This window comes from Eurypyga helias, unplaced genomic scaffold, assembly GCF_000690775.1.
Source record: "Eurypyga helias isolate BGI_N326 unplaced genomic scaffold, ASM69077v1 scaffold21924, whole genome shotgun sequence".
NCBI classification, from domain to species: Eukaryota; Metazoa; Chordata; class Aves; order Eurypygiformes; family Eurypygidae; genus Eurypyga; species Eurypyga helias.
In genome coordinates this window covers 1-25,038 of record NW_010248468.1, presented here as the reverse complement: position 1 = coordinate 25,038, position 25,038 = coordinate 1, and the positions used below count along the sequence as shown (strand labels likewise).

Here is a 25,038-nt window from a genome sequence, read left to right as displayed (position 1 = left end):
GCTAGCCGGCGTTAAACCACGACAATCAGTCAATACAGAAATCATGTAGCAAAATTTAAATAAATTCATTAATGTCATACCTTCTTCTATGTTTAGCGAGTTCAGCGGGCTTGATTTACATTGATCCATCGAACCTACGCCGGAGTGGTACCATCAGTACGAGTGCGGCAGCAGCAGCCGCGGCACTTGAAGCCAGCAATGCAAGCAGCTATTTAACATCGGCAAGCAGTTTAGCAAGAGCATACAGTATTGTGATACGGCAGATATCTGATCTGATGGGTCTGATTCCCAAGTACAATCATTTGGTATACTCCCAGATCCCGGCTGCAGTGAAGCTGACTTATCAAGATGCAGTTAACTTGCAGGTAAGAACATCCAAATCTCTGTAGAGAAACATAATTTCAGTACAGTGAGTGTTTTTTAGGTAAAAATCATCAAATTGTTGAGGTTGAAAGTGACCTCTGAGGATTGTCTAGTCCAAGTTCCCTGCAAGATCAACAGGAGAAGGCTGCTCAGGACTGTGTCCAGTTAGGTTTTGAATATCTCCAAGGATGGAGACTCCCCAATTACTCTGGGCAACCTGTTGAGTGTTTGACAACTCCCATAGTGAAAAAGGTTTTTCTTGAGTTTAAATGGACTTTCCAGTTATGTCAGTTTGTGCGTATTGCCTCTCGTCCTTTCACTGGATATCACTGAGAAGAGTCTGGCTCTGCATTCCTTTTAATCAGCTGTTTATATACACTGATAAGATTTCCCTGAGATTGTTTCTGTAGTCTGAACTGTCCCAGCTCTCTCAGCTTCTCCTCATATGAGAGAGAGTGTAGGCAGAAGTAGTTGTAGTTACTAATTTCATTAGTTGTTCATACTTCATATAAACATATTCTTTCAAAAAAGGCATTTCAGTTGCTTTTTTTTTTTTTCCCCCCAAACTAAGTCTGAGGGGTATATAGCTAAGAGTTTAGCTAGGGTTGACTGCACTGGAGATACTAGTGGTCTCTACGAGAGATCTTTTGCCCTATTCTTGTTGACATGTACTGTTGAGTCTATAAAAGAAGAAAGTTAGGAAGAGCTAAATAATTAAATGAGATAAATTTGTACAGGTAAATGTATTGTTTGCTGTTCCTTCTTTGAGGGATGTGATCATCCTTCCTGTTATGCGCATGTCTTTTTGGTGCAGTGCTCCTGACTGTCAGTTTGTGAAAGTATATGTAAAATGCATCCTTAGAGAACATAGATGAAAGGGAAGACTGATGTCTGGAATGTATAGAGAGAAGTTTCGGCGAGTAACAATGTAGGAGGAGCTTCAGTGTGTTCAGAAAGTGTGTATCGACGTGCATGTGGGCGTAGTGTATAGAGTGAAGTGTTCTGTACTGAATTCATCTGCCAGAATAACTGCTGCTTTGGGGAGCCCAAGAAATGAACTGATGCAGTTTTCTATTAGTACTGTGTGCTGGGACATGAAGACCAGATGACAATATACTCCCATGTAATTGAGCCACAGGGTACTTGAACGGCTCTGTTTTCACACTGAGTTGGAAGAAAAAGGCTTCTGATTTGGGAGAGGAACGTTACAAAGATATTCTGGGATCAAACACTGGGGGAAATACGCAGGGAAAAAAATAAGAGAATACAGTTTTATTACAGAGAAGGCTGAAATCAGTTTCTGTTCAGGAGATTCTTAGTGGGACAATATTGTCTCTGCTGAGTAGAGAACTTTTGCAAAGGTTACCTTTTTGCCAGGTAAGTGCACAGGAGAGCTGTCCAGCTGAGAAGCATTTTGTTAGTTTAGTGGATACAAGAATATTTGAAGTGTGAGGGATGTTTTTGGATGCCAGAATGTGGAGGCATGAAGAAAGCAGACTGCTGTTGGATTTAAAAGAAAAAAAAGACAGGTCAGTGAGGTTAGGAAATCACAAGAAAAACAGGCTCCAGAGCTGGAACAGTACACTACCATAAATCAGCTGTCTCAGTAGAGCTTCCAGAAACTGTTCATTGGTCATTCTTGAATGTGGTTTTACAGCATTTTTTGTTTGTAGGGAATCAGGTGTAACTAAAAGCCATGGTGGAGGCTTATGTTGAGATTGCCCATAGAAGCTGTGGATGCCCTATCCCTGGAAGTGTTCAAGGCCAGGCTGGATGAGGCTTTGAGCAACCTGGTCTAGTGGAGGGTGTCCCTGCCCATGGCAGGGGGGGTGGAACTAGATGATCTTTAAGGTCCCTTCCAACCCAAACCATTCTGTGATTCTATTATTGCATTTTCATCATTTAGTTCTGTTGTCTGCAAAACTCATGAAATCTCATTTTCTATAGAATTATGTAGAAGAAAAGCTTATTCCTACTTGGAATTGGATGGTTAGTATCATGGACTCTACTGAAGCTCAGCTGCGTTATGGTTCTGCGTTAGCATCTGCTGGTGATCCTGGGCACCCAAATCATCCTCTCCATGCTTCTCAGAACTCAGCCAGAAGGGAAAGGATGACAGCCCGGGAGGAAGCTAGCTTAAGAACACTCGAGGGAAGAAGGTATGAAAGTAGTTTGATTACTGCATGTAGTAGGTATTACAGTCCCATCTTCTTGAGCACTGGTATTTTAGGAATCTGATTTTGTAATGCAGTAGTGTAGTTACTGTGTTCATACAAGTTGGCTTCCTGTGTTGTTGCTACTTTTTGATTTTCATAACAACTGTTTATAATATACTGCACCTGAGGTACTTATAGTAAAGCATAAAAATATGATTGTTACTCATTATCACACTATGTTTTGGGTTTTTTGGGGTTTTTTTGGGTTGGTTTGGGTTTTTTTTCCATCCATATTTCATATATGGAGACTAACTTGTAAAAGATGCGTTCTACTGTGATGCCTAATCTCTCAGTATTCAATCTTTTTCTTTCATTAGACGTGCTACTTTACTCAGTGCCCGGCAAGGAATGATGTCAGCACGCGGTGATTTCCTGAATTACGCGCTGTCTCTGATGCGTTCTCACAATGATGAGCACTCAGATGTTCTTCCTGTTCTGGATGTCTGTTCACTAAAGCACGTAGCATATGTTTTTCAAGCCCTTATTTATTGGATTAAAGCAATGAATCAACAGACAACATTGGATACTCCTCAGCTGGAACGAAAAAGGTATAGAGGCTGACTCAAGAAACAAAAACTTCTGTAAAAGTAGCACCTGCTCTTTTGTTTCAGTCATTGGCATTGTTACTCAACTCACAGATGCCTACATATATCTATATATCTGTGTGTAGTAACATGCATGTTATAATAAGAATATATCTAATGTACATATGTTTGATTGATAAGCCTGCCGCAGTATCCTGTTCGAATCTTCTTACTGATTGCTGTAAAAGGTTTTCTTACCACGGAACTTGAGTTTGATTTTTTTTTTTCTTTTTTTTTAAAAAACTCCGTGGCAGTGCCTATAAAAGATTTACTCAGGACAGTTTCTCAGCTGAAAAATATCAGCTCCACACATTTAACATGATAACTTTTAACATCAAACACATGAAGGATGTCATGGGAGGAAGTGTCAGTGTCTGGCATGATGGGCTTAAGTAGTTGTTTTCCATTTGGTTGTGGATATTTGAGACTTACCTGATCATTTAAAGCACAGTAGGGAAATCAACAGCTGAAAATGCCCTTAACTTGGAAATCCCTGCTACTTCAACTATACCATTTTGCAAGGTGCATGTATTACTTCTTAAAATATTGTAAGGTTTTAGTTTTCTTTTAGAAATGTTCTTTGATCTGAAATGGCAATTAACGACCATGGAAACATCCACATCTTTGATAGTCTGTACCATCTGTTCCTATTTCTTAGTAAGTTTTGAGGTAATGTGCCTGACCAGTCCTAGTCCACAGTTAAATAATTGCAAATCTTTTCCCCTTCCTGCTGCTAATTTTCAATATTGCAGGTTCAACTCAGCTTTTCCTTTTCTCTACAAATTAGTAACTGTAAAATACATGGTATCGATATTTTAGATATGTATTCAACTGCTGCTTTAGTTCCAATGTTGTGTTCAATAGATCTTGGTAGTGTAAGGCTTATAATGACCCCAGAAGTATATCGGGGGATGTTGTTGTCAACGGTAGTTTCCTCACAAGCAGGGATGGTTTAATAAAATAACTGAGCTCTTGAGCTGGCTGACTTGAGTAGCCAGAGCTGAGGCTGTAAGCCTCTTTCAGGCAATAACATACTTGATTAATCCTTGTCCCCAAAACTTAACTTACTGAAATCTGTCAAATAACCGTTAATCAAATAACTGCAAAAATTCCCATGGAGTACTTATAAAACAGTGAAGGCCTAGACCTTTTCAGTTCAAGGTGAGTGGTTCCAATTGAGTCAGTTGCTTCTGTTAGGTGACATGTTAGTAGCCTGTATGAAATCAAATTTTAAGTCTTCGTCTAGTTTCAGAAGATATTCCACAGTGCACAGACTGCCAGAAATGAATGCTAATCAAAGTTCTTGACCCTTTTTATAATACAGTGAAATCCATGTCTTTAATATGCACCTTGCAGGCTTACCTTCTGAAGTGTGAGCAGTGACATTGCTTTTATAGGAGTAGGCCTACACCAGTAAATTTCAGAGTAGTAGTCACTTACATATTCCTTCCAATAATGCAGGGTTCCTAGGGCATTTCTTATACTGACAGAGTCTTTAAAAGCATCATACCCAGCACTGACTGAACCTGTAACTTTTGAAATCAAACTTGGGAGGTGGCCAAGTGACTATAAAGGTATCTGCGAGTAACAGAGTGAGTATGTTAATGAGAAGTACTTTACAGTACTTCAGTTTTGGAGTGAGTTTGTTCTTGTTGTTTATAGGTCTCAAGCACACTTACACTCTTGCTTTTATTGATTTCTACAGGTGTAAATGCTTTGCCTAATGTTTTCTTCAAGAGGATTGACTTTTTTGTCTTTATTGTTTTTTTAAGAACTCGAGAACTTTTGGAACTGGGTCTTGACAATGAAGATTCAGAACATGAAAATGATGATGACACCAATCAAAGTTAGTATACAGAAATACTTCTATAGCATGCCAAAATGTGACACTTCCTTGGTGCCTTATCCATTTATCTAGCTGAGACTTTGACTAAATCTTGCTATTTGTGTATGTTGGGTGTTTTAATAAGGTTTTTTTACAATTGTTTCTTTACCAAATTTCTTCTGCCATTGCTTGTTCTCATTTTGAGGCCCTCTTCTTGACTCTTTTCTCTCTAAACTGCAGAATTTTGTGCCCTTAATTATCATTCTACACTATAACAGAATCTAAAATTTGAATCAGAGTTAAACTGATTCTTTTGATCTGATGAAACTGCTGCTGAAAATGGTAGAATGTATACTCTATGCCAAGTACATGCAGTGTAGGAGTACATGTTCAGTAGTGTCAGTTACAGTAAAAAGAATAAAAGTGGTGACTAAGGAACTTAATGAAAACATGGGATTTGTGGAAGTGTCCTGCAGAAGTACTAAATTTGCAGAGATGCTTCTCCAGTCAGATAGCCAAGAGGCAAGCATATTCATTTTTGGTATTTTAACTTCTTTAGTTTTATAACTGTGAAAACTGAATTGAAATCTTCTCTGATATTAGGTGCTACACTCAATGACAAAGATGATGACTCCCTCCCAGCAGAGACTGGCCAAAACCATCCATTTTTCAGACGATCGGACTCTATGACGTTCCTCGGCTGCATCCCACCCAATCCTTTTGAGGTTCCTCTGGCAGAGGCCATCCCCCTGGCAGACCAGCCCCACCTATTACAGGTGACATCAGAGATGGTGTTCTGGAAGAAAACTGCAGTTTGCTTTTTAATTTCTAACTGAAATATATTATTTACCCAGAATGCTTTTGTTAATTTTCAGCCAAATGCTCGCAAAGAAGATCTGTTTGGCCGACCAAGTCAGGGACTGTATTCATCTTCTGCCAACAGCGGGAAGTGCCTAATGGAAGTTACAGTGGATAGAAACTGCCTTGAGGTAGATTTAAAGGTTTTATTATTTTAAAGAATAGGGTAATTTAAGGTAGTTACCTCCATCCCTTAAAAAGACACATTAGTTTTTTCAGAGAGAATTAAGTAGCTTTCAGAATGATAATTTAAAAGCCCAGTAAGTGTGAAAACTTGGGACTTTTTATGAAAAGTGTGCTTAATTTTTTTAGATACAGGAATTTTTTTATGATTACTGATTGATAGCAGGTTTCAGGCAATGCTTTTAAAGGCTGCAGTACAATCACAAGTTAATTTTGAACTGCCAATTACATAATTATTTGTGATAACGGTGGAAGGTGTCCCTGCCCATGGCAGGGGGGTTAGAACTGGATGATCATTAAGGTCCCTTCCAACCCAAACCATTCTGTGATTCTATAAAAAGAATCCAGTCTCCCTGTAGCCCAGTAGATTTGACTTGCCTACAGACTGAGCATTAAAAGGAAAGTGTATGAAATGCAAACCAAGTGGGAAGATGGTTTTTTGTGTTTGTTGAAATTACTGGGGTTATTGTGTTTTAACAGGTCAATTATGATGCTCACTTTTGTCTGGTTTAAAAATTGTATATATGTGTCCCCTGAAAAAGCCTTCTAGACTGTTTTGAAAGTGCAATTAAATTTTACTTCTCCTTGTTTAGGTTCTTCCAACTAAAATGTCTTATGCAGCCAACTTAAAAAATGTGATGAGCATGCAAAATCGGCAGAAGAAGGAAGGGGAGGAACAAAACGTGCCTACAGAAGAATCTGAGAATTCAAAGCCAGGGCCTTCAGCTCATGATCTTGCAGCACAACTGAAAAGCAGCTTGCTGGCAGAGATAGGATTGACAGAAAGCGAAGGGCCACCTCTCACATCTTTCAGGTAGTCTGAGTTAAAAATTACTCTGTAAAATATTATTGAACTGATAAAAGAATATTTGAGATTCTGAAAAGCCTTTTTAACTTTAAATGGGTAGCTTGCTTTAGTTTGAATTTATGGTTTGTGTTTGATAGCTTCTAAAATGAAGAGCTGGACAGTCTTCAAAGCAGTCTGTGCAAACTGTAGTAAAAAACCCTTTACTACCTGACTTCCTGCTGCGTCCCTCCTATGATGTCCTGGGCAGTGAAGTTTAAAGATTGGAATGGACAGCTTGCCATCTGCGTCTGGTGGTACTGACCACACTTCATGCAGTTAGGGATTCAGCTGCCCTCATTCGGTTTTCTTAAAAAATAAGGTCTTCATTGAAGGGAGACTGATAACAGTGAATTCCATGTAGCAGTAAAGTTAAATGCTTTGAGAGTAATTTCCCTTTGGAAGCAAGACCTGTGTTTTAGCTGAAACTAAGAAGCTTCACGTGCTTTTGTCCACAAACGTGTCTACTGCTGTGGTGGTGTTTATCAGAAATAAAGATTTGAAGACAGAGGGTAAGAAAAAAAAGAGAAGTACACAAAATGTGTCTGAAATTTAACTTGATTTTGCTTGTCTATCACTTTTTCCCTCCTGTCAGGCCGCAGTGTAGCTTCATGGGCATGGTTATATCTCACGACATGCTGCTGGGACGTTGGCGCCTTTCTTTAGAGTTGTTCGGTAGAGTATTCATGGAAGACGTGGGAGCAGAGCCTGGATCGGTATGTATTCCGCAGCGCAAGGACAATTCCTCTCGCAACTTAATTGTGAACCTCCCACGTTATTCTGATTTGGTGTTTTTGTCTGTTTGTTTTTAAGATCTTGACTGAGTTGGGTGGCTTTGAAGTAAAGGAATCAAAGTTCCGCAGGGAGATGGAAAAACTTAGAAACCAGCAATCCAGGGATTTAACGTTGGAGGTAAAAAATGTTAGTCTATCTTCTGCATTTGTTTTCATTAAAAGTTGAATTATTGCACGCTGCAGTAGCTTGGTAGGAGGAGTTGTATTTGGGTCTGGAAACGGGTGTCTCAAACCTTACTTTGTGAGCTGTGTTGCAGTTACTCTGTAGTTTTTCACAGTTTAATTGGTATTTTCTGAGTCTGTGCAGAAGTTTCCAGAAGCTTCTTGTGATTCGTTTGGTATGATGATTGCTGAAGGAAAGAAAACGTGTTTGTGTTTTTTACTAGGTTGATCGAGACCGAGATCTTCTAATTCAGCAGACCATGAGGCAGCTCAACAATCACTTTGGTCGCAGGTGTGCCACCACGCCGATGGCTGTACACAGAGTAAAAGTTACTTTTAAGGATGAGCCAGGCGAAGGCAGTGGTGTAGCACGAAGCTTTTACACTGCTATTGCACAGGCTTTTCTGTCAAACGAGAAACTGCCAAATCTAGATTGTATACAGAATGCCAACAAGGGTACCCATACAAGTAAGTGATGCACAACAGTTCATCTACAGATATCATTCATTAAAGCCTTGAATGCTTTCTTTACATTGAAATACTTGGCATTGTCTCTGAGATTTCTCTTGTTAGCTTAGCACAGGAACGGTGAAAACTCTACATGTTACTTCTTTGAGGCAAGGAGATGGCTTTTTTTCTGCTTTCAGAAACAGGAAGCTCTTGTTTTTCTCAAAGCAAGAGTCTGCTTTAGATGCTCTCAGCTTTTTTGAGCATCTTTCTCTCCAGTAGGTAATCATTTCAGCTAGTAAGAGCTTACACGTTTTAATGATTGCTCCATTTGGCTTGTCAGAAATACATTTTAATGTTTTTGAAAGTATATATAAACTCCTGAAGTATTTTGACATTCGTAAGTTGGTACAAAAGCTTCAGATTCCTTTAAGTTTGGCTGAACCCCAGTCACAACCTAAAATGAAGTGGTTCTCTCTCACTGATGTCTTCCAAGCTATCTTCCAAAACTCTGTCCTCCTTACACTATGACTTAGGTAGGAGAGTGCACTGTAAAGATGTTTAAGCTTACAAAGTTGTTTTTTTTTTCCCTTTCAGGTCTGATGCAGAGATTGAGAAATAGGGGGGAGAGAGATCGAGAGAGGGAGCGAGAGAGAGAAATGCGGAGAAGTAGTGGTTTACGAGCTGGATCTCGGCGAGATAGAGATAGGTAAGTGATAGATTTTTTTAATTTGTTGGAGGTACTTTGACAAATAGAATAATTGCCTTGGTTATCTTCAGGAAAGGTCCTTTGACTTCCTCAAATTAAAGGTCTCTGGCTTTTTCACTTTCAGGAGCAATTTCCAGGATAATTGTTTGAAATTCAATATATGCTTCAATACTTTAAAGAACAATTATGCTTACTTTAGCATTGATAGATTAGGTCTCCACCATATGCCATCAGTCTCTCCTGCTAAAACAATAATAACTTCCGTACTAGAATGAAATTGTGAGGTGGTTTAGAAACAAGATAGCCAGTGGTGGCATGTCTGACGGCTGTATCCAAAATACTAGAGGTGTTAAAATCTCTGGTTCATTTTGATTCCCTGTTTCTAAATCACTCTCCAAGCAGCTACGAGCAACGCAACTATTCCAGCATAAAAGCTAATGCTCTTTTGAAAACAAACAATATCGTTCCAGGGGATTTTTTTCATATTTCCTCTGAAACGAGTACAAACTGCTCTAATTTTCTTAAGGGACTTTAGAAGACAACTTTCCATTGACACTCGGCCTTTTAGACCGGCATCAGAAGGAAATCCTAGCGATGACCCTGACCCTCTTCCAGCACACAGACAAGCCCTTGGAGAAAGGCTTTACCCTCGAGTACAAGCAATGCAACCAGTAAGACTTATCTAATACACTTAATGATACATTGTTCTTGTAATCTTTTAAATTAAAATTTCCTTGTCCTTTATTGTTTAACATAACTGAAAATATTTAAATATGTAGAGCTATTTTTTTTATATCCTTTGTCATTTTCTTAAGATTTTGTTTCTGTAATTTGTCATTTAGCTTAGGAGGTATCTTGAATTGCATTCTGGATTTAACATACTAAACCTTTCATAAAGCCGTATTTGAAAATGAGAACTGGATGAGAGTAGTAAGATGTTTCATTCCTTATCCCCAGGCATTTGCAAGCAAAATCACCGGAATGTTGTTGGAATTGTCCCCTGCTCAGCTGCTTCTGTTACTAGCTAGCGAAGATTCCCTTAGAGCAAGAGTTGATGAAGCAATGGAACTCATTATTGCACATGGCAGGTAAAGTACCAAGGACATAGATAAGAAATGAAAACTGATTTTGTGGCCAAAGCACTTGTGCTGTGCTACATCTAGCTCTGATACACGCAACTTACTCCTTGCATTGTTTGAGTGATGTTTTCTTTGGGCAGGTGACATGTGGACTTGGGTTTAACGTAATCTGTCTGGTTTCAGAATGTGACTATTTTTATTGTGAAAATAAATCTGCCTTTTTTCTTTTTTCCCTTACCAAGGGAGAATGGCGCTGACAGTATATTGGATCTTGGATTGTTAGACTCTTCAGATAAAGTGCAGGTAACAAACTGTTGCACAAATTAAGTTTACTAAAGATCCAGTTGTATCAGTTAATTTTAAAAGCCACTGGAGCCTTCCTTTATCACTCAGGATACAAAAGTTCAGTTTAATGATCTTGTGGACTTTTCTTCTTACAGTAATTACTCAAAAGTATAAAATGTTACTATTAATAAATATAATGGCAATTCTTATGCAATGGAATTTGAATCTTTGAGTCTCGTAGGAAATAACTTGTTGGTGTGTGTCAGTAACTAGAAGTAAGTTTGTTCATTGCAATTCTGACTTTCAAAACAGGAAAATAGAAAGCGACATGGTTCCAGCCGCAGCGTAGTAGATATGGAATTAGATGATACAGATGATGGGGATGATAATGCACCGCTTTTCTACCAGCCTGGAAAACGAGGCTTTTATACACCAAGACCTGGTAAAAACACAGAAGCAAGGCTGAATTGTTTCAGGAACATTGGCAGGTATGTTACTATTAACTTTCTATCCATTAAAAAATGTGTATTCGTCTTCTACAAAATACCAGGGAGATTACCAACGATCCGAGCTTCAAAATATTGAAATATTGAGCTTTCATGCTCAATATTGAAATACTGAGCTTTCATGCTGGAGCTAGTGGGGATATTGCACATGCCAACTTAAGGTTTCTTTTCCTGTTATATTCTTATTTCTGTATTTTTTTACAATCTGAAAGCTTTATATTGCAAGGTTTTTTTTTTTAATTATATATATGTTATTATTGAAAGTGGGGAGGTTTAGATAGGGCATTAGGAAGAAGTTCTTCACGGAGAGGGTGGTGAGGCACTGGAACAGGTTGCCCAGAGAAGCTGTGGATGCCCCATCCCTGGATGTCTTCAAGGCCAGGCTGGATGTGGCTTTGAGCAACATGGTCTAGTGGAAGGTGTCCCTGCCCATGGCATTGGGGTTGGAACTGGATGATCTTTAAGGTCCCTTCTAACCCAAACCATTCTGTGATTCTATGATTTTCTTTTGGCAGGGCTGGAAAGCTAGCTGTAACTTGATTCTTAGAATATTTTGACTTTTTTAATGTGAATTTGCTGAAAGATGTCCATTGGAGTTTATGTCGTGCCAAAACAAACCCCAAACGTTTATTTTCAGAATTCTAGGATTGTGCTTGTTGCAGAATGAACTGTGTCCCATCACATTGAATAGACATGTAATCAAAGTTCTTCTTGGCAGAAAGGTAAGCTGAACATAAAATCTGTATTTCCTTTAACTACATAGGATCTCATCTTTTAAAACTGCTTTGTTTCCTAACCTGCATTGATTGACTAGCCAAGCTGATACTGGAAATGTAAGGATGCCTTTAAATTTAAGGAGTGTTATTTTTTTATTTTCCAAGATTTTGAGCTGAGTAGATGTACTAGAAGTCAGGTATTTGACTAAGATGGAATTATTTGTAATAGGTTAGCCTTCGACGCTCTCCAGAAACAGCTTACTGTCTCCCCTTTTTCTCTTCTTGAGGCTGAAGACTCAAAGAGATAGTGTTGGGTAGCACTAGGCAATAGTATCTCAGCTTTACCAAAAGGCATTTTCCTTGACAGTTGAGAGAACTCATTGAAATGACTTGTAATTGAAGTTTTGCCTCGGGTGTAGGTATAATTTTAATTCAGAACAATAATTACCTAAACTTCTGGCAAAAATGCTTCTGCACCCCAATAAACACTGATCGGGTACTGCACATCTCGTGCATTAGTCTAAGTTCTGTCCGATGAACCAAACTTCACCCAAGGTTTCTCACCACTGTTTTTCCCTTGAACACAATGTTGATCACATAATCCAGCGTACATACGGTCTCCAATGAAAAAGGGTTCATGTCAGAAAGAGATGCCTCCGAATATCCTGCTATCTTCCAAGAGAGATTCCCTTTCTCATTCTTTTCTTCAGATTTTTCTACTTGAATACGTATTCCTTCCGGTTAAATACATCAGATGGATACATCAAAAAATATTTTGGTTAGGTTAGGTTTAGTTTTGTCAGTAGATGACTCTTCTCTTTGGGCTGATAAAGAACAAAGCATCAAGGAACTACGGAGCACAGCAAGAAGTAGACATTGGTGCTTGAATTGTCAGGAGCTGTGGTATGCAGCTAGTGGGCCGTCAGTCATCTAAGTGTGTATATAAAGCAGCAGCGTGTGTGTGTTCAAGTCGAGGGAAACCTTCAGCGTTCTGGAGCACTGATGCTCGGTTTCCAGCTTCAGTCAACCTCCATCAAATCTCTGTTGACCTAGGGGATCCGTACAAGAATTTGTTTTTAAAAAACCCTGTAGATTTTCTTCATGTCCTGTGTGCCCTCAGTAGGAGGAAAAGCTTTGCAGGTCTTTATGTTCTGCTGGTGCACTTCAGTCGAGTATTCTAACGTACATTCAAGTAATTTTGAATATATTCTTAAACAACTGGTATGTTCCAAACATACCTCTCTCTTCATAGGTGAACTGGCATGACTTTGCTTTTTTCGATCCGGTTATGTATGAAAGCCTTCGGCAACTTATCCTCGCTTCCCAGAGCACAGACGCTGATGCGGTGTTTGCAGCAATGGACTTGGCCTTTGCAATAGACCTGTGTAAGGAGGAGGGTGGAGGGCAGGTAAGCACAGCCAAATCTGCCTCTGTGGGTTCAGAACTGGACAGCTTGTGCATGTGGCAGTGTACACATGACCCATGCTCTTCTCAGATGGCACAGATAATGTTTTCCCCTTCTTGGATTCAAATAGAGTTCCCCATAGACATTGAAGTGTGGGTGTTGGGTTTGGTTTTTTTTTCCCCCCTTGACAATCTTTTAGAACCTACCATAAAGCCTGGATAGCATAATTGACCCTAGGGGAATCTCTAAAGCTAAACTCTAATAGTAAATTTTAGAATTAATTTAGAATTTTAGATTGAATTTTAGAATTTTGCTTGCTTTTAGAGGGATATTAAGCCATAAATCATTGTGGCTGTTGTAGTAATCTCATTTCCTTTTCTCTTTTTTAATACTTCTTGTTTCTTTGCCATAGGTTGAACTTATTTCCAATGGTGTAAACATACCAGTCACTCCTCAGAATGTGTATGAGTATGTTCGGAAATACGCAGAACACCGAATGTTGGTAGTAGCGGAACAGCCTCTACATGTAAGCCTTTGCTGGAGCATTTAAAAAAACCCAAAAACCAAACCACAGTCTGTCAGATTTTTAGTCAGTTAATTCCTGTCCTCATTATGGTATTGCTAATCAGGTTTCTTTTAAAGTTTTGACAAAAGATTGATTAAAAATAATTATCTATTTCTTCCCGGAGAGGGTGGTGAGGCACTGGAATAGGTTGCCCAGAGAAGCTGTGGATGCCCCATCCCTGGAAGTGTTCAAGGCCAGGCTGGATGAGGCTTTGAGCAACCTGGTCTAGTGGAAGGTGTCCCTGCCCATGGCAGGGGGGTTGGAACTGGATGGTCTTTGAGGTCCCTTCCAACCCCAACCATTCTATGATTCTATTCTTCTGTAATTGTATAGCAGTTTATGCAGTACTGCGAAGACTGGGTACTTTAAGCAATTTCTCTTTATTTTTAGAGTGAAAGATAATTTCTTTTTCAAACTTGCTGTCATTGGTTATGCATGTATGCTCACTTCTTGAGCTCAAATGGCATGTATCCTCTTGGAATCTTTGCTTTGTATTCAGCAGCTACTTTGTTCTAATAATTTGTCACCTCTTATTTGCTTAGCCTTACAAACAGCAATTGAAAAAAATTCCGAAATATTTGCATAAATCACCTTGAACTTCTGACTTTATTTTGTCCTTATTTTAAAAGGAAAAATCAGTTATGAAATGTACAACTTTGTTCTGATTTTACTAGCTTGGCAGGAAATCTAACAATTGACTTACAAAAGTATATTAAAAATAACTTTGTTTCTGAAGCCCTTTTTAAATACAAGTTGTGGAATAATATGTTTTTGTAAACAGTTAATGCAGTATCAATACTTAGGACCACTTACTCTGTCATATGATACTACCTCTGAACTTGGTCATTTCTGCTGGCTGTGGTTTCCTGCTGCACTTCTGAGATACGCTAGCAGGCTGCTAGGTTACCCCTGTGCAGCTTGGGTCCAGAAGTCTCACAGAAAGAGCATTTTCCTGGAATTAAGTTACTTGGTCTCCATGCCTGCATATATTAATAGCTGGATTTTTATTTATTTAAAGAGTTGAAAACCATAACGTTTGTATTTAGTTTGGAATGTACTGGAACAAATTTATTTGTATTCTGCCATTTTGAAACTGGAATTTCCAATCTTTACAGGATATTGGTTATTAATATGAAATATATATCTGTGTATATAACACTTTACAAGCAGACTTGACATGGTACTCTCTAAGGAAGCAAAGTAAAAGTAACATGCGAGATGCATTTTTCATAATTCTCATCAAATTCAGTGTAGTTCAGCAAAATACCTGAATTTTTTATCACTGGGGAGTGCATTTGCTTCTGCTCTGGGTGAAATATCAGTTCAAACCATTACTGCTTTCTTTTGCAATAGTAGGTAAGGTTTTACAGATTGGTGCAGTTCTTTGTTTCAGAAAAATTGCACGTCAGATGCTAGAGCTTTGAAAGAAAGGTAACAGAAGAATAATGAATTTGGAGTTAATAAGTGACTTCACATGGAACTTTTCAGTCATGCACTTAAAGTCAGTCTGGAAGTGATACAGCTATAACGTGAATCTTGTGGTTTTCACTTAAGGCAATGAGGAAGGGTCTCCTGGATGTACTCCCAAAGAATTCGTTAGAAGATTTGACAGCAGAAGATTTCAGACTTTTGGTAAACGGCTGTGGTGAAGTAAATGTGCAGATGCTGATCAGCTTTACCTCGTTCAACGATGAGTCAGGTACGAAATAACTTATTCAGAAACAGAGTTACAGGGATAACAATACTGTTCTGTGTGCTCTCGAGTTACCAGCATTAAACTTGAACTATCTCTTCAAATTTGACATCAGTTCATAAGGCACTTAAAAGTTCTAATTAGATGATTACTGTGGCTTTTACATACCTTTGAAAATGTTTACCTGGGGTGAGGGAAAAGCACATCTAGCTTTGCTGTCGCTTGATGTGGTAAATACAAGGATTGTGTTATTGGTAGTATATCATTCCTTCTGAAAGTTCTGGCCTAACTTTAGAACTCTGAGTGTGATGGATGCAGTCTAATATTTCTTACATCATTTTTAAGCTATATTTAGCGGTTTTGGAGCTTTTTTTGGAGGGAGGGAGTGGGAGTTGTACTAAGGTATGTCAGAGTTAGCCTTGACACTCAAAAGTATGTGTATTTGTTTTTAAATTACTAGTGTCTCCAGTACCATTTATGAATGAGGCTGTAGCCGAGATCCAACTTTCAGTACATGTAAACCAGATGTCTTAATACTCATTGTCCAGTGTCCCAGCTGAATTACACATATTTCTTTTTTTACTACACACAGGAGAAAATGCTGAGAAGCTTTTGCAGTTCAAGCGTTGGTTTTGGTCCATAGTTGAGAAGATGAGTATGACAGAAAGGCAAGATCTAGTAAGTTGTCCGTTCCCGACGGAAATGTGCAGAAGAACTGGAATTACTTTGGCATCGTTACTGTGTTTGTGCAGAGGCTTTATACGTGAAGAGCTAAGGTGGCAGAGCAGGGTAGTAGGGATTGATTACACTTTCGGTTCTGGAAACATCGGGTGTGACTCCTTGGCCTTCTTACAGCTGAAAGCAAGCGTGGTGTGTCCTTATCCATATTCACAAGGCTCTTACGGAAGCACAGCTGCAGTCCCTGCAGAGTCATTCTTAAGCTCAGTAGCTGTGGTTAGTTGACTGTGGTGTGGGCTAGTAGGGCTTTGAGGTTGAGGTTTCTTCCTGGGTCATCTACGGTCCTGATTTCTGTGTATCCTGCGGCCAACACCCGTGTCATCTCTCTAAGATGTCAGTAATGATACTGTCTCCTTTTCAGAGCCCTTTAGGAATAGCTGACGAGAAGCATGAAAGAACAAGATACTGTTTAATCGGGCCTTCATTTTTTGAAAAGTTGCCTGTAAATTGTATTCACTGTACCCTTCTTAAATCTATTTGCTTTTAACTTCCTCCTGCTTAAGTTACTATCTTTCCTTTACAGTTTGCTAAAAGGAAACAAGGACTAATGTGAAAAGCAGAATAGAGCACTTGTGTTAAGGAGTATCTATGGTTACACTTCGGTGGTGACTCTGCCCTGCAAGTCACTGTTTCACACTGGAGACGACCAACTAAAGATTGTCCGTTGCTGCCTTTTGTCCACACAAGCCTGTTCTGTAGACAGCGAGTGTGAGCGATTTCTGATGTGTCTGTGTTGGTGGCAGTCACCATCTTCCCAGGTGGATTTAGGATGTTTCATTTACCGAAGATTTATCAATGCAGAATCGTTTGGAGTGCTGCTTTTATCAGTTTCAACAGAAGTATCGGATAGAATGAGCGATTGAGGAAGGGCAGTGAAGGAAGCTACTACCAAAGCCTGTAGCATGACTCCCGAGTTCAGTTGGCGCATTGAGCAGAACGTAGCGTGATCAAACTTGGTGTGACTGCGGTGGTGCTTTACAGGACTAGTAGGCAGAACGAATTTTAGCCTTGCACAGAAACGTTTTAAATGCCATCTTCTTTTTTCAGGTTTACTTTTGGACATCAAGTCCATCGTTGCCTGCCAGTGAGGAGGGATTCCAGCCTATGCCATCCATCACAATAAGACCACCAGATGACCAACATCTTCCCACAGCAAACACTTGTATTTCTCGCCTTTATGTCCCGCTCTATTCCTCTAAGCAGATCTTGAAACAGAAATTGTTACTCGCCATTAAGACCAAGAATTTTGGTTTTGTGTAGAGTATAAAAAGTGTGTATTGCTGTGTAATATTACTAGCTAAGTTTTGTAGATTTTTCCATTTGTCTATAAAAGTTTATGAAAGTTAATGCTGTCATGCCCCTGGTGGTACTTAAAGATTTAAATGCAAACATTCCTGTACTAAATTTGTAACGCAGAGGCCTAAGGAGCGCTGGCAATACCTGATGGCAACAGTTTGCTAGTCAGTGACTCCTTTGCCTAACCCCAGCCAAAGATGACAGCAGAACAATATAATTTACACTGTGATTTATCTTTTTGCTGAGGGAAAATATGTACAATGTTCTGAAAATTCACTGCTGCCTTTGTGGAAAGTGTTTCAGCAAAGGTTCTTGTATAGAGGGAGTAGGGAATTTCGAAATAAAAAATTAAATATGTTCTGTGTTTTATTTTAACTTTTTTTTTTAATGGTGTTTAATTTGTGGTTGGCTGCAGTTGTGTATCATGTATATTGAACTTGTAAAAAGTTCCTGACAGCTCAGATCCCGGACTTGGGATCGTTCACTTACGAAACCACTTCCCACTGCAATTTTTGATCTGATTGCATTGAACTTTGGCGCGTCAGATACCATCACTGATATTTTGCATGTAACCTGTACCTTTAGTGGTTTGGGTTTTTGGTTGTGGTGTGGTTTTTTTTTTTTTTTTGTTCATATGATGAGGCCAATGCACAGTATTTCATAGTTCACAATCAACATTTTTGTATCCCTGTTTCAGTGAACAGGCAGTCAGGAGATTGTTCCACTACCAGTTCTAACCCGACACGTGTACTACGTTATCTAACTATGTAAACTCAGCCTGGGCACTTTCTGGTAACTGTAAAATGTTTATAAGATCATGATTATTGAAGATACATTTTGGAAAACTTTAATGTTCATGAGCAGCTTAACTTCTTTTGTATCTAGCCTTTTTTTAAGTATCTTGTTACAGTTTTTTAATAAAGAAATTACAGACAAAATACTAAGTCATACTGAAGAAACAATAGTTTTTCTTTATTTAGCCATTTCTACTTTAGCTAACAGCATACACTAAACACAGTTGTTCATTAAAAATCTGAATTTCGTAACTGAAAAATTGACCTGCAGAAGACATTCAGCCCACATTTTACAGTTAGCAGAGAATCCTGAATGAAACAGGCCAGGCAACCCCTTCTTTTCGCAGAATTAGTTTGAAGGGAAAGTGGCTTGTTCTGAAAAGTCTCAGGGTAATCAGGTTAGAATGAAGTTCTCAGACTGCATTGTAGTTGCATCTACCGTATGTTCTCTTTCAGAGTGGTTGGTTGTTTTGGGGGAGGGCAGTCTTTGACCGTGACCTAGGACTCCTCCCTAATGCTTGGGGGATTTTTGAGAGTTAGGAAGGGACTAATAAAGGATGGAGCTACTTTTTCTCTGTCAAAAGAAATTTCTGAAAGCTTAGCAGACTGAATTCTTGAAGGTTAAGAGCTTTTGTGGTGGTGATGTTCTCCCTCTTTCTTGCTTCTCCAGCCCCATGAGTCCATGTTAACGAGTGGGGTTTTTTTTCCTTCCTTTTGTTGGGAAGAGCCAAATTAATGTTCCGTCAAAATTCAAGTAGAATTCACCTTTGCCAGAGCTCCACTGGGTTTTCCCTTCTGTCAGCTAGTTGAGGACAACCAGAAATTTCCTATAGCTATGATTTACAAAAAAAGCCTCTGTTTTCATCATATATTTAGTTGCTAGACGTACGGAGGACAGTTGAGATAAGACATTCCAATCACCAGTTGCCAAATTGATGCTAAAAATCCTGTTTTCTAAATAAGGCCAACTGTTTCAGGCTTGTGTAGTTAAACTGCAGATAAATCTAGTAAACAGATGTAGAATTGTTTCTGCGTGTACTAATACTTCCCAAATCAGTCGTCCTAGAAAAGGATAGTTACGGTGTATGAGGACTGGAGTCTACTCTGGATTTCCTGTTGTGACCTCCAGTGTATCTTAGGCTCAAAACTGCGTCAGATTTTACAGTGCTGGTGTCGATTAATAATAAAAAGCAGTACAGCTACACAAGTCTAGCTGTAGGTGCATTAGTATCGAGAAAAACACATGCTACTATGGCTGCTCTCGTGTGCTAAGGAGGATAGTGACAAAGGTACAAAGCGACATATTCCTTAGGCCTGGATTTCTAACTGGGTTAATTATTTCCATTACCAAAACCGCCTCTAACTGAAATGTGTAAAGTTAGTAGAAAGCAACAAAAGAAACTGTTTAGAATAGGCATCAAATCTACAGTCTGTAAAATAAAGGTCCTTCCCTCACAAAGCTTTGTGAGACCTGATGTATTAAAAACTATCCAAGGCCCTTTGATGAAAGGCCATATAAAAATGTAAAGTACTGCGTGTATATAAATATATATATGTATTGTGTGTATATGTATATAAGTGTATGTGTATGTATAACATATAAATATATGTTATATGTATATATATTTCTGTAAAGCTTAAACATTTTTTTAAGTCCTGTAATGTATAGCTAGACAAAAATTATGCAGATAACTCACAGTAGCTCACCATATATACACACATAAGGCATTCTGATAAGCGGCGAGGGAATCTAGAGTGATTTATGCTGCCGTCATTGACTTGAAATGTGTATGTAGCTTTATAAATAGCTTTTTTCCTCTGTATGGTGTATTTAAGCTATATCAAGATTTTAATAAGAAAAATGTTTATTAAAATCATACACCTCATCTCCCTTTGGCTTAAGCCCTTCTGTTAGTTCACTTTTAAGGTGTGATAGAGAAACTAGTTAAAGGAAAATTTTGTCATGTTTACTTTTTTTTAATAGTCTAAACCCTTAGCTGTTCATAACCGCTGAACTAGGAGGAAGAGGTAGCTACTAATAAAACGTTATCACCAACTGCTATGTTTATTAAAATCATACACCTCATCTCCCTTTGGCTTAAGCCCTTCTGTTAGTTCACTTTTAAGGTGTGATAGAGAAACTAGTTAAAGGAAAATTTTGTCATGTTTACTTTTTTTTAATAGTCTAAACCCTTAGCTGTTCATAACCGCTGAACTAGGAGGAAGAGGTAGCTACTAATAAAACGTTATCACCAACTGCTAGACTAGTTCCTGAATGTAGGGATTAGGGAAAACTGACACCTTAGTGCTAACTTCCATGGCTAGTTCTTGGCGTTGGTTTCTGTTCCTTAGCTAACTGTGTCCAACCCAGAAAGAAAATCGCTTGCTCCAGCTTTGTTAGTTTTCCAGGAGTGAAAAACTGTATGGGTTTGTGAAGCGGCCTTTCCTACCTCTCTGGTTTGGGAGTGATTTTCCTTTCCTGCAAGTTAGTCGTGAGAGAACACGCAGGGAAAAAGCTGTAAACTGGCAAATCCATGAATCCAAAGCAACTAAGTAAATTGTACAGCAGCAGTCATTCGTGGAAGCGGAGGAAAGGGAGTTTTCCTAATCTCTTAACGCTCGTTTATCTTTGTGAAAGTTGCACAATTGTATACTTTATACAAAATTGTATATTTTACTTCTGCGTGCGCATCCCAAGGGGAGAGCAGGGGTGTGACCCTTTCCTCGGTAGTAGTTCTGCGCAGGTGGGAGAAGGCACCAGTCACCCCCAACTGCCTCCCTTTGGTTCTGCTTCCGGCAGGGAGCCCTAACTCAGCACGCCCCATCGGCCTTCCTCGTGCCACGTGGTAGACTGTAGTAGGTCAGTAGTAACCTCCTCGGAGGAAGCTTGTGCTCTTCTTTAACTCCCGTTTACAGCGGCCTTACAACCTGTGGGTCACGTCCCGGCGTGTGAGTGTCTGAATGCCATTCAGAGCTTTTCCATGTCCGTACTCTTCACTCCATCGACGCCTGCATTCCTCTGGCTGCTTCTCTCTCGGGCACGCTACAGATACCTGGCTTAGGAGCTTTGATTCCCTTCCTCTTTGCAAGCTTTGTATGATCTGATCTTTGTTCCTGAACTCCTCAGTTTGCCTTTTTAATAACAGCTCTGCCAAAAGCAGGCCAAATTCAAGTCTAGGTTAACTGGATTTTGGTGCCTGTGGCGTTTGCTTATCCCAAGGTCTGAATGTCCGCAGGCAGGCAAACACATAGGTGAACTGGTCGCGTGAAAGCTTCGGCGGCTGTCTGGAACCGGCAACGCTGGAACTTCCTGCGTGGTCTGTGTGGGGAGGATGTGAATAGGCTTCCCAGTGGGAATCAGGCCTCCAGTGTAGTCATTGCCCAGCAGGACTCTTAGCATCATCACGGGGTCCTGTCCTAGCTGGAAATCGCCTTTGTTTTTAGTTTGCAGCTGAGTATCTTCTCAGGAAGCAGATTTTCTGAACTGAGAAGCACGGGGGGGCTTTTAATTTCTTATATATCTCTTAAGGATTTTCTGAGTTCTGTTTGAGAGGATAACTTCATGTTTTGTTTGAAACATGAGTGAGATGACTTTCCCCCTTTGTCCATGGCGTTCTTAATATAAAGGCACATTTTGTCATTCAGTACCACCACAAGTTACTATTGTAGTAATACATCGTGTAGCGTAGCAAGCAGCAGTCGGTTGCTACCAGCTGTTTCGGGACATTTGTCCATAATAGTGATACTTTCCAGTATCCCTTGTCCAGTGACAACAGCAGCTGACGCTATGCCTGTGCTTGTACACTACAGCCATGCCAACCTATGGGAAAAGAGGTTGCTGTTGCAACCTGTTGTAAGGGCTCTCTGTGTGCTGTGTGGCGAGGAGGCTCGAGAAAAGGGCTGGTTTGGAGGTACTGAGGTTATTCGCAAATTAATTGCCATACAGGAAACAGTTTTAAGCTGAAAAAGTAGATTTCACTTTATAAATGAAAATTCTTCAGTTTATCTACAATGGTATTCTTTATATACATTAAAAAAATGTATTTATAAAGCATTTCTAAAAGGCAGCTAAGTAGTCCCAAAATAAGTAACAGCATTTAGGGGGAGAGAGGGAAGAGGCGTGTTGGTTCAAGCTGTGATTACTGCATTTTGGATGCCTCAGTAGGTAAAATTTTGGAACACTCTTTGTATCAGTAACTTACTTTGCCCAAAAAGTTCCAATTGATGCTAGTATAGATGACATTTTTCCATTGCTTTTATTATTTTCAGTAGTACTAAATACAGCATGAACTTCCGGATTGTTCTCATTCACGTCTTTCCGAAGGAGGATGTGGACAGGCTTGGGTTTGGGGATTTTTTGATGATTTTTTGAGTGGATCAAAATTCCTCTGTCGGACAGAGCAAGCTTTGGGAATGCAAAGCTGTGCTGGAAAGCCTATGAGACGGTGTACTCAAGGTGTGTGCCGCTGCACTTCCGTTAATTGCAATTAGCAGAGTGAGAGAGCCGTTCCCTGCAGGAACACCCGTTCTGGCGTGCTGTCTTACTGTGGGTCTTCTCCCCTCCTTGCTGTGGAGTGTCCTGCACCTCCGGGAATTGCCACCGTGCTTCCAGGACGTGAAAGTGGACATGATCCTGCGGATCAGAGTCCCTTCCCATGCAGAAACACCTCCACGAGTCCCAGCACACACGTTTGCTGTGAGTGAGCGCAGGTAAGGGGCCGTGGGGACCGGGGCAGGACAGCTGCGGCAGTTAGGAGCTAAGGGACAATACAGCTTCCACCACCCGTCGAGCAGCTTGTTCTAAACACGTTGTAGGTACAGCTGAGTAACCTGAAATCTGGCATAATGCTGTATTTCATACATATGTTTATTCTGCTTGTAAACTCTTTTACAGTTCCACAAGTGCTCTTCTGTAGTTCAGTATCACGAACACAGTGCCATTAATTTGTATAAAACAAACCTAACAGAAGTTGGTGGATTTTTGTGGAGGTGCAAGAACAGCCAACTGCTGTTTTGTTAATCCTTGTGGTATATTTCCTCTGCAGTATTTTTCCTTTGTATATTAATCTTTAGGTACCATGTAAGTAGATACTTGCTGTTTAAAAGGAGTGACTTTAAGAAGTTATCCCCAAATATTTGCACTTCTTTCTATCGCTAGTTATATGAAGTTGTGCTAGCTCTTAAACCTTGTCAAATACTCAGCAGGACAACCCCTTATTTAGGGAATTTTGCAACTGCAGCCTGGATAATCAGGTTTAGACAACTGATAGGCAGGTTACTGTTATTTAATATGATTAGTATGCTCGAGTTTTGCTGCTTACTGGTTTTGGCCCAGAAACTCATGCATCTTGCTCTTATACCATCAGCACACTTGGCGTTACACACACCACTGCAATTTGTCAATTGGGTTTGGGTTTAATCAGTCAGTGTTCCTCTAATTGTTTGCTCTGGACAAAAAAATCTAGAATCCCTGGTACTCAGTATGCCAACGAGCAGAGCTGTTGTTGGATGTGAATATTGAGCCTATTGTGTGGTACCTCTGGGTACTAAAACGTAAAGGCTGACTCAAAGCAGTAGTCAGCTCACAGCAGACGTTGTTAGTGTAAAACCACCTTTTCTCATTTACTCTGTATGTGTTTCTGGTGTGTTGTTCAGTAACTTGCTGCTTAGGTCTGTGTTTCTGCTCCTCAGAAAACTCGGCATAAGAAAACCAAAGCTGTTCTCGTGGTTGGGACCAGCACGGTCAGCCGTGCTGCACAGGTCTCGCCACGGCACGTTCCTCACCCCGTCCAGTGAGGCTTGAGCTCCTCTCACAGTGCCGCAGGAGGCAGATATGGTCCCAAGGAGCCCAGCTCCCACTTCCCATGCTTGGGAAACAGAGAGGGGAGGACTCAAGTCACTCTGTGGCAGCCAGATGCCTTTAAAAAAAGATACTGAAATTCTTAATGGCAGAGGACTAACAAAACCGAAGGTTACCTTTCTGGAAAAGCATACCAGAATCCCTCAAAGCCTCTGCTTGTGCACTACGCACCTTCCCTGGCTGCGGGGCGCTTGGGAGCACCAGGGAGTCCTGGGGATGTGCAGCATCTATGGACTCGTCTCGGCTGAGGAGTGCCAGGCCTCCGGGTCCTCCTCCTGAAGGGACCACTGTGGGCTCCAGCCTTTCGGCCTCCGAAGAGCGGCTCAGCCCTCCTTGTGTGTGCTGCCTGAGCGTCTTGGTGATCAAAAACTTCCCGGTCTCGCTCACTGGTGTTCACTTTTAGATTTGTGTCTGATTTCAGGTCTTCATGACAAGCCAGGCCCTACCCATCGTCTGGGACTTCTCTTTTTTCTTATAGACTATTTGATTGTTTTGGTAAATGACCCACAAGTCTGCAGGAAAGGGGTGCGAGGGCCTGACCAAGCTTCAGGATGAGGAAGGAAGAGGAAACCACTGAACTCTGACGGCTCCCAGCTCCGGAGGAAATCCCGCTGCTTGCAAGAAGTGACTGAAACACGTCAGTAGTGCTTCTGCTCGTGGTGTTTGCACTCACTGCTCCCTGCAAGCACCGCCGAGCGCTACAGCAATGTATGTCTGTTGTGCAGTCACTGGAGGCTGTTCTGACGTCTGTATTAGCTCAGGATGGATTAAAAAGACTTCTTTCTTCTTACATAGGTTGCTCTTCCTTGTACACTTTTGTAACGTCCACCACCCCCCGGTTACAGACATCCAGGGGACAGCTACCACATCTTCAACTCTACGTGCTGGCACCAAAGCGTTAACCCCCTCTACCAGTTCATCTGCCCTTACCATCTCTCACAGGCCTGTCTAGGATATTCTCCTAATTTTGAGGGGTTGTTTCCCTTTTTTCCCTTATGAGACCACCAGTTGCAAGCTACCTCCCTCAGTCCTCTGCCTGTCTCGGCAGCAGGGGGCAGCCGCGAGCGCTGGCTGCTCCCCGAGGCCGGCTCGGAGCACCCGGCCCTTCTCCCGGCC

At 40.4% G+C, this 25,038-nt stretch overlaps 1 protein-coding gene across 1 annotated transcript; it reads left to right on the top strand.

Moving 5' to 3' along the window:
- Positions 1-96: 96 nt before the first annotated feature.
- Positions 97-17,714, top strand: LOC104509206 (E3 ubiquitin-protein ligase UBR5-like; the record flags this gene model as incomplete). The annotated part of the gene is made up of 21 exons (XM_010151065.1): positions 97-365; positions 2,311-2,522; positions 2,897-3,127; positions 4,936-5,009; positions 5,592-5,764; positions 5,864-5,977; positions 6,623-6,843; positions 7,469-7,589; positions 7,687-7,785; positions 8,054-8,297; positions 8,874-8,985; positions 9,512-9,656; positions 9,943-10,073; positions 10,307-10,367; positions 10,662-10,837; positions 11,493-11,577; positions 12,824-12,979; positions 13,389-13,502; positions 15,096-15,240; positions 15,827-15,912; positions 17,020-17,714. Coding segments are annotated over 21 exons (3,182 nt in total), but the record flags the coding sequence as incomplete, so codon positions are not given.
- Positions 17,715-25,038: the final 7,324 nt, after the last annotated feature.